At 42.0% G+C, this 9825-nt stretch overlaps 1 protein-coding gene across 1 annotated transcript in view; it reads left to right on the top strand.

Moving 5' to 3' along the window:
• The first annotated feature begins 571 nt into the window (after positions 1 to 571).
• Positions 572 to 9825, top strand: part of Gda (guanine deaminase) — an 85717-nt gene continuing 76463 nt past the window's right edge. The window contains exon 1 of the mRNA XM_028764028.1: positions 572 to 893. Coding sequence (XP_028619861.1) covers positions 771 to 893 — 123 coding nt within the window. The 5' untranslated portion in view covers positions 572 to 770. The remainder of the gene's footprint in view (positions 894 to 9825) is intronic.

The following is a 9825-nucleotide window of genomic DNA, read 5'->3' on the forward strand; positions in this document are numbered from 1 at the left end:
TCAGACTGGTAGCTTGCAGATGGTCTCTAGATTCCTACTCTTGTACTTCAGCTCACAGCTGCTGGGAAAGTCATTTTCTCCTCTTGTACAACTGAATACATCAAATTATTTACCTCAGACACAAGAAAAGTTAGTCTTGGTATTGTATGTTGGTGGGCAAAAGGACTAAAATATTGACCTCAGTGGAAGAGAGGACTTTGAGATCTAGGTTAACCCTTGGTGGTGGAAATCCCTGTAAAGTTTCATATAAGTCAAGCTTCCAGAACCTCAGCAAAGCATGAACACGTAGTCTGCATTCCTCAGCCTCGGGAAAAGAAACTGACCACAAGGTGTACAGCTCCAAGTGACCTTTCACCTGTCGCCATGTTTGTGCAAGTTCAGTATCTGGTGCTCAAGTTGAGGAGTTGAATGGCCCTAGGAGTATAGAAGGCTCAGAGAAGACAGTGTAGGTGTAAAATGAAAGCAAGTTAGAGTGGCTTGATTTCGATAACTCAAGGAGTTAACGCATCCAAAACCAACGCAGGGGTGGGGAGGAAAACCACACCCCACTGAGCTAGAGCCAACTCGCAGGAGAAAAATCCTATTGGCATCCAGGAGGCAGGGAGCCAGCCCCTGGGCGCGGCCTGCAGGGGGCAGGCGATCGCCTGGGGAAGCGGGGGCAGGACGAGCCCTGAGAGCCAGCAGCACCCGCTCCGCAGCCGCAGGGACCGCTCTGCGCCCGCCTGGTGCGCCCTCCTTGGCCAGTGAACTCGCGCTGCCCCGCTGCTGCCATGTGTGCGGCTCGGACGCCGCAGCTGGCGCTCATCTTCCGAGGGACTTTCGTCCACTCCACCTGGACCTGCCCCATGGAGGTGCTTCGCGATCACCTCCTCGGCGTGAGCGACAGCGGCAAAGTGAGTGGACACCGAGTCGCGCGCACCGCGGACAGGTGGAGGGACCCTGGCCAGGCACCGCGCATTCGGGGTTCGCTCCTGTAGAGCGAGCACGGTGGTTCCAGAGTTGAACTTTTAGTGTTTGGCTTCTAAGGAATGTAGATTGCCTGGTCACTAGGTTTGTAGCCTGACTAGGGCATAATGACACCCCAGAAACCTGGAACAGTAGAGTACACACATCGCACTGTAGGCATCCCTAGAAAAGGTGGTTGAATTTCTTGCGACAGAGCTGACCAGGGTTGGGTGGGGCATCATTTGACTAGTGTTGTTTGCTGAATTCATCAGGTAGAAGAAACAAAAACACCTGGTTTCATTAATCAAACAATGCATTAACACTACACGCTACACAAGTTTAATGCTGGAAGGGGCAGAACTGGAGAATCTCTGTCTCTGTCTTTCTCTTTCTCTCTCTGTCTCTCTCTGTCTCTCTGTCTCTGTCTCTCTTATACACACACACACACACACACACACACACACACACAGAAACACACACAGCCATTTGAATCAAAACAAGCTGTTTCATTTTAAGGTTCAAAATACCTTCTATGATTATAGATTTTATACCGTCCCCCTAAAATTAGATTTCCACAAGTGTCCTATGATGTCTGACACTTCTTTGTCCACACAGATGGTGACTATATACATTAGCAACATCCTGGCCAGATTGATAAGTGAAGTCATTTCATTTTGGGGATTTTTAACTGTTTCTTAAAGTATACCAGTTTGTGATCTGCCAAGTTGAAGATACTGTCATTGACAGGATTGAATTTATGACTTAGACTTGAGAGTGACCAAACCTGATATTCTTAAAGAATTTTTAAAACATTAGTGTGTGTGTGTGTGTGTGTGTGTGTGTGTGTGTGTGTGTGTGTATACATATTCGAAGTAGTATGTGTGGTAAGAGAACATTGTGTTCTCTCTGTTGGTTCTCTCCTTAATCCATGTGGATTCCAGGGACTGAACCCAGGTCCTCAGGCTTGATGGCAAGTACCATTACATGCTGAGCCACCACACAGGCTCCCAATTTTGTTTTCTTGTGGTATTTGATATTGTTGTTGTTGATACATTGTGAAGCAATATGTTGCGTGGCCAAGGTGATAAAATTCTCAGAGCTTACCTAATGGAGAGACTTCAGTAACCTTGGAGACCTGCATGCATATCCATGCCATGCTTGGGGATATGATCCCCAGCTACAGTGAACTCCTATCTGTGTAAGTCCTGAGAAGCCAAATACAGACACTGAGAGGCTAGTGACAGAGAAGATGCTACCTAGACTGCAGAAGCTTTTCAGTTCATAGCTTTCTTTTGGGAGTTAATAGCCCATCCCCTCAATTCTAATAGAGTAACTGATGCAACAGTATTTTTTTGGGGGGGGGGGAATGGTGGAAATAAGTAAGAAAAGGAAGTAAGTTATCAGAAAATTAATCGGTCCTTGAGTTTATACTGAAGAATAAGAGTGTCCCGAACATGCAATTAGTGGTTGAGTCAGAGAGCCTATTCCTCTGGGAGCATGCTGAGACTCTTAGTTTGCAGAGTGTGCCATTCTCACATGAGACAAACTTAACCAGGAATTGACCACAGAGGTGAGCTTGTCAAGATATACAGCTGAAACTCCCTCCCACACCCCCTATCAGTGGATTGTTAGCTATTGCTCTCCTCCTGAGTGTATGACAGTAAGTTGCCCCTTCCCTGGGCTTAAGAAGAGAGGATGTTGTATGTATTTCAGCATTTGACTTCCCTCATGTTAAAATAAGGACTGATCTACATTTAGGGTTGCTAAGATAAACTGGTTATTTTCATATTTATTATTTAAACACTTAAAGGTATATGACAGCTAGTATATTCTTGAAGTGAGTAAGTTAATAGTTGGAATCATTAGTTGTCTCAAAATTTTACTGAGCTTCTTAAAGTGTCAGGACATAGTTTGGGATGGTTTGGGATCTAGAAGCACTTGTGAAAATCCTGGCTCCTGGACAGCATCATCAGAGACCTCAAATGCATAGGCTTTGGCTAGGAGTCTTACAGGCATCTCTGGAGATTCAGGCAAGACAGTGTGTGAATCACATTCTGAGAAATTCTGGTGAATCCCTTGCATGAATGTCTAAGTCTCACCTCACTTCAGACCTAGGTCTGGGGCAACATCTCAGGGAAGGGACAGTTTTTCTTGTCTTTTTTCTAGATCTAACCTCTCATTTTGGGATTTAGAATTAAAGAATGGCAATGACTATGTTTAATTCATTCAAGTACAGCACATTAAAAAATGAGTTAATACATAAAAAAGCAAAACAATATTTTTTAAAAAAAGCCCTCTGTAGCTAACATTTTGGTATCACTTAGAATTCAGAGTTAATTTTTACACTCAAGCAGCATGTAGCTTTTTTAAAAAATAAGGACTCAAAAATGAATAATTCATTTTCAAATGCTTCATTAATCTTGAAACACAGTGTGCTCAAATATTACTGTTACCTAGTTATTCCTATATATATCAGGGTCAAGTTGACCCTGAAGAATCATCAAGATTGGAACTTTTGGTGTACACTTACAGAGAACCGAGAGCAAAGAGAGAGGCCTGCTTGGAGGGAGTGTTCTGGGTAGAAGAAACAAATTCTGTGTAGAAATGAAGCCCTGGGTAGCAGTGTTCACTTGTTACCTGCACTGAGACTATGAATGAGACATGAACCTCTTCCAAGTTGTAGAGGAATTTTAATCAAACCACATGGTTGCTTTGGCAATGCATCACATCCAAAAACCTAGGTCTATGTGATCTGGCTGGTATGCAGACATGCTACACACCTTGAATCCCTCTGGCTAGAATAAAGACATGCCCCTAGTACACACCTTTAAGGTAAAATCAGTTTGTAGAAGGAAACAGCCATGGTTGAAAGTCACATCTAACTGAAGGGCAGACTAAGTGATGAATCAGAGTAAGATTTGACAGGAAGAGTCAGAGATAGAATATGCCCAACTCACAGAAGAACAGTACATGAAAGAGAAGCTATTTAAGAGCAGTGTAGGGAGAGAGTCAGACGGTTGGGAGTCAGTGCAGTGAGTAGAGTGCAGTGGAATTGAGTTTACTCCTGAGTTCATTCAGTTCAGGTCAGGTCAGCAGAGGGAGTTGAAGCCAGAGAATAAGAAGCCAGAAGATTAGAACAAATTGCCAGAGTTAGTTTGAAGCCAAACAGAGCAATTCAGTGAGAAGCTGAGAGAAGCCAGATTGAATCAGTCAGTTTGGAGAGGCACTTGAGCCAGAACAGCTGAGTTGAACTAGGTAGCCATAGTTCAGAAAGAACTAGAAAGAATGAGTTTATTCAGCCTTAAACTTTCAAGATGATAATTACATCTGGAAATAAATGTTACTTTTATACCAAGCCTCAGCTTCTTCCTTTATAGAATGAGATTTAAATCAGATACAGAATGAGCTGAGATATGAACATGCCTCCACTTAGTTGAAACTTTGCTCACACTGTGATCATTCTGCCCCTACTCTTTTTCTCTGTCTCTAGTAAACCTGAAGCCTCTTGCTCGTCCTGGCATTTTTACATCTTTCTATATGTGCAGCCAAGTGATTGATAGAAAAGGAGGCCGAGGCCTGGGGCAAACCTAGGCAAGAGGGCACTGTTGCTGGGCCTCAGCTGTGTATTTTTTTTGTGGTCATATCAGCCATTTGTGCATCAGGACACACAGCTGTACCTGGGAAAGATCTTAGGGTCCTTAGTTGCTAGGTCACTAGAATATTATTGTCAGAATTTCTCAATCTTCATAATGTGGCTTCCACTACAGTGAAGAAGCTGGTTAGAGAAATTATGCATCCGAAGATTTGGTGGTATAGTCAGCCTTTGAAATGTGGACCAATGACCATGTTCTATTTTCCATATTAGTGTGCTTCCCTAGGGAACAGACCCAGGATTTAAAATAAACACTTTAGGGGTTAAGATCCTGACTGGTCTTCTAGAGGTCTCATACCTAAGACCTCTAGACACTCATAGAGCTAGTAACAACTACTTGTATCTCTAATTCTAGAGCACCTGATCCCCTCTTCTGGCTTTCAGGGGTACCTACACCCATTTTGTGCATGCATGTGATACATACATACACAGACACAGACACACACACACACACACACACACACATAATTTTTAAAAATTACATTTTAGCCTAGAAACCAAACTTGTGGTAATAAAAGAATGACTCTTGAATCAAAAACGGGGTTCTTCCCTTAAGACAAGCCAATGAATGAAGTATGGAAATGGCCTTAGAGAAGTTTATAATCTATTGAGACAATAACCAGATCCACTGCGAGCCGTTAGAATTGAACTGGTCTGAGTATAGAGAGAAGGTTTCTCCAGTTGAACACATTGTGATATTTAAGTAATGATATGCAGGGTAAATAGAGATCCATTAGCAGGTTAGATCTGGACCAGATAAGAATCTTTTAGATGGAGGAAAGAGCCTGTGAAAATATCCTGGGGTTAGAAAGGGACAGAAGGCAAAGACAATTAGAACCCAATAGTTGAAGAGAAGGATACCACGTATAATATAATACACTGCAGGTTTGTGGGAGCTATGTAGACTTGGACAACAATTCTTCTAGATACAGAATGCATGAAAATGTGAATAGGCTAAGGAGGGAAGGCTGGAGATCACTGCAGTGGGTTAGTTGGAGCAGAGTGATCATGAACTCCTAAGGCTGCCTTTGTCACCTATTCCTATATTTATCTGGTCAACTCAATGTTTCAATTTCTAGGTTTTTTTTCATTATTCTCATTCTTACCATTACCTCATAAGGTAGTACGAAGTATTATTATTTCATAATTGTAAACTATGTAGAATAATGCCATACAGGTTGTCTAGGGCCAGTATACACCAGCAGCTATTGTTATCTATGGAAGTAATACGTGTGGACAGAATAGACAGCTATTTAGATGAAGTCAACTGAATTGGGTGATGGCCTGGGCACATAGTGTTATTTCCAACTTCTGGAACCCAAAGCCATGTCTATAAATGCATGTAGACAGCACATACCAGTAAAACCAGAGGCAGCATCTACCCAGCCATAGGAAAGTCTTTGTAAAGGAAGCAATTGTTGATCTGGACCTCAAAGAAAATATAGAACATGAACATGAAGAAAAAGACTCAGTAGACCTAGCAAAGGGTTCTTTAGTTCCCCAAATTGACAGGATGAAGAAGTCCTACTTCATCTGACATTGTTTTACAATCTTGTTTTGCTGAAGTTCTCAGTCAGAATTATAAGTCTCTGGCTGAGTCATCCTTTCCTCCTGCTTGGGAGGGTAAGATCCACTTTCTTGCCAAGCTCACAAACTCAGAATATTGTCCTAGTCCTGTAGAGAGCAATTGAATGTAACCATCCTCTATGAGGCTGCTGGGGTAGGAACATAGGTTTCATACAATGATACATTCATGCTCAAGTATCACAGGAGTATGCTGTGACTTTCTGAGGTCTTGAGAAAAGATTTCTCCACCCAAAATGTTCATGGCAGGGATTGGAGAATTGGTTCAGTGGGTAAGAGTGTTTGCCCAAGTTCAAATCCTCAGCATACACATAAAAATGTGGCACGGCTGCACATACCTGTAAACCCCAGCATTAAGGTCAGTCATAAAGACAGGCAAATCCTGGGAGCAGGCTGACCAACTAGATTAACCCTAAGAGTAGATTTCCAGTTCAGTGAGAGACCCTGTCTCAAGCAGTGCAATGGGAGCTGATCAGGGAAGACACAACCTCTTCTAGTCCCTTTTGTGCATACATAGGAGCATGCTCCCACATGCTTACATGCAATACTTACAGCACACATACACAGGTGTGCACACTCTCTCTCACACATACACAGGTGCATACACTCACACACATACATGCGGCACATTCACACACACACACACACACACACACACATACACACACAAAGTGTGGCAAAAATTTGGTTACTCATCCAAGAGCCAAGACTATCTTTTTATTAAAACATACTGATTTTGATTAGCCTCTAATGTACTGAGCTTGTGGGTACACTATGATAGTAGCCAGTCATAGGAAGTTTGTTGCCCTGAAATCATGGTTTTATTTTGTGGCTTCTTAGTCTCAATGATAAAGGAAATTAAAACACTGGATTCTGAAGGGAGCTCAAGGGTCATTTTGTTTTAAGAGTTTGAGAGAAACAGAGTAGTCAACCTATAAATCTCAGCAGCTGCTGGAAGCTGGAGAAGAATTAGGTTTGAATTAGGGTTCAAGAAACCTGGCAGACTCAACGACAGAGATCAGCAAACAACCATATTGGAGTAGGGTGGGATGAGTGTCTCCGAAGAGTGAGAACACCTTGTGTGTCACGGCAAGTGTGCTTAGGATCTTGGTTTGTATCAAATGAGATAGAAGAAGAAAAGAAAAGTTATGCCTTTTGAGTTAGAACCCAGAAATTAGGCAGGCTTAACAGTGATCTATAAACAATAGCATGGGGGAGGGGCTCTTGAAATGTATATTATCTTACCATGTATTCCTCCCATTCCTTTTGTAGGTCTTCAAGGGGCGTCAGCTTTCCTAAAGGGTGGTTTCCTATCTAGGTAATTGCCAGATTCAGTTGGGTTAATCACTTAAAGGAGGAGACAGTCAAGTGTAGTAGTCTAATATGCCCAAGCCATCATCCAATCCAGCTGGTCCAAATAGATTCTAATATTTGGGGCCAGTTTAGAATGTCAGGTCTCTCTACCCAGAGAGGCATTTCAGGGCTCACTGAATGTTCTTAGGGTTAGAGAGAGGTCGTCCAGTAATTAATATCTTAACTAGCTAGGTATAGCCTCTCTGAAGGTTTAGGATGACAGGCAAAAGAGAAGAGATGCTCAAGGTTAAATTGAAGATAGAATGTAAGGTAACCCCCACTTCTAGAACGTTCACATCTCTAATACTCAGAATGCCAGTTACCCCTGGGGACTGTCATGGGTCAGTAAAGGAAGGCAAAATTAATTCAGCTGAGGATATGATTTTATTATTTATTTTTGCAAGTATTGATAGTTGCTTTCCCCACCATCTTCTGACCGGCTCTAACTTTCCCTGAGTATGAATGTCTTTTCAGATACTCACACACAGCAATGCCTAACCATGTTTCCCAGGAATGTTCATTCATACTTGTTTCCACTGCTGTCCTCCCAAATCTCCCTTGTCTCTTGACTGAAATATTACTGAAGCTTCTTGTTTTTTTCCCTCTTCTAGTGTTTCCTCCACAGGACTGACTGCTATCTTCTTGGATCTTGGGTAGTTCTGTAGGTGACTATTGACTGTAAGGTCCAAATGTCTTTTAGGAGGAATTCTCGACATGACATTCTTTCTAATACTTTTTTCCAATGTCATTTCTCTGTCACATAGAATAGACTGACTATGACTCGCTCACACCATGATACAGACATGAGCTGAGGACCAATCAGATACATTTCCCACGGTTCCCTCACACACCAGGCCCTCTTATGCCCCCATGTTTTGTGTGCTCATCTCTTGTCTTTTTTCATCTCATTTTCCATCCCTTCTGTGTCAAATTGGAATCTTCCTATTTTAAAGCTTGGCTTTGGTTTCTCCAAAGTTTCTTTGGCCACCATCTCCCAACTGGATAAAAGTTTCTTCTTCAGCCCATAAGGTTTTTTTTATGCTTCAAATAACTATTTTCTTAGTAATCATGAGATGACTTCTCAAGCCAGATTGTGAATTTAACTCTCAGCTCCTTCATTTATCTGGGACAAATTTTCTTATGTATCTGAGCCTCCACAAGTAAGGGTTATGTTTGGAAGTTTAATGCCCATTGTGAGGCAGACCCTTGATTTGAGGATGAGTTTTAGAAGGTGTCGTTCTTGGTATGTGAATCAGATTAGGTAAGATCCTTAGAGTTTACTTCTTATTGTAAAATTGGTGTCTTTATAAGTAAGAGATCAGAACACACACACACACGCACACACACACACACACAGTCTCACTCTGGGGTGCTGCACTACCTCAGGACTCTGCCAACTCTCTTTGAATAGCCTCCATAGTTTATTCACGGTGCTGTATGACCAGCAGCAGAAGTGGATTAAGACTGAAGGTACATCAGCTCTGAACTGTTTGTCTCCCTTACATGTATGCTCAAGCCACTGTTTAAGGTCCAATGCAAACACTGCCACAAATCTTTAATGTTTTTTTCTGTTACTTCTTCCTCTTTTTGATGTCCTTTATCGTCTGCTTTTAGTATAGAAGACTCACATGCATGTGTACTTCTCATTTGTGTGCATTCTCATTCAAATCATAATTTTATGCTCGTGTTGCATCTGTAAAAAGTAAAAAAATATGCAATACTTCCCAGCAAACACAGGCTTTTTCGAATGGTATAGGTGTTCAGTAGATATTTATTCAGTGTTCTGAAACCGTTAGACAGTTTGTCTTCCCTACATGCCTTAGTAAGAACAACATTGGGTATAATTTAGTATGGTCTCAGGAGTGATTTTTATTGAACAAAATATAAATGTTCGGAAGTCGTGATGATGAATCTGTTTTCTCTACAGCATTCATAACTTTATGAGTCTGATTAAATGACACCTGCCTCCTACTGGGTTGAGATATAGATCAGTAGTTAAAACATGCATCTTACAACCAGTAAAACCATGAAGAGGCAGTACAAGTGTCTGGAATCCCAGAGAGTTCCTACCAGGAGAATGGACATTGGGCTCACTAGCTTACTGTAAACAGCAGAAAAACAAGAGGCCCTATCACAAATAAGACTGAAGGCAGGAATACTTCACGTCATCTTCTGACATCTTCAACCCTCCTCACATCACACATACACACACACACACATACACACACACACACACACACACACAGAGAGAGAGAGAGAGAGAGAGAGAGAGAGAGAGAGAGAGAGAGAGA

This window comes from Grammomys surdaster, unplaced genomic scaffold (genome assembly GCF_004785775.1).
Source record: "Grammomys surdaster isolate TR1022 unplaced genomic scaffold, NIH_TR_1.0 141, whole genome shotgun sequence".
Taxonomy (NCBI): domain Eukaryota; kingdom Metazoa; phylum Chordata; class Mammalia; order Rodentia; family Muridae; genus Grammomys; species Grammomys surdaster.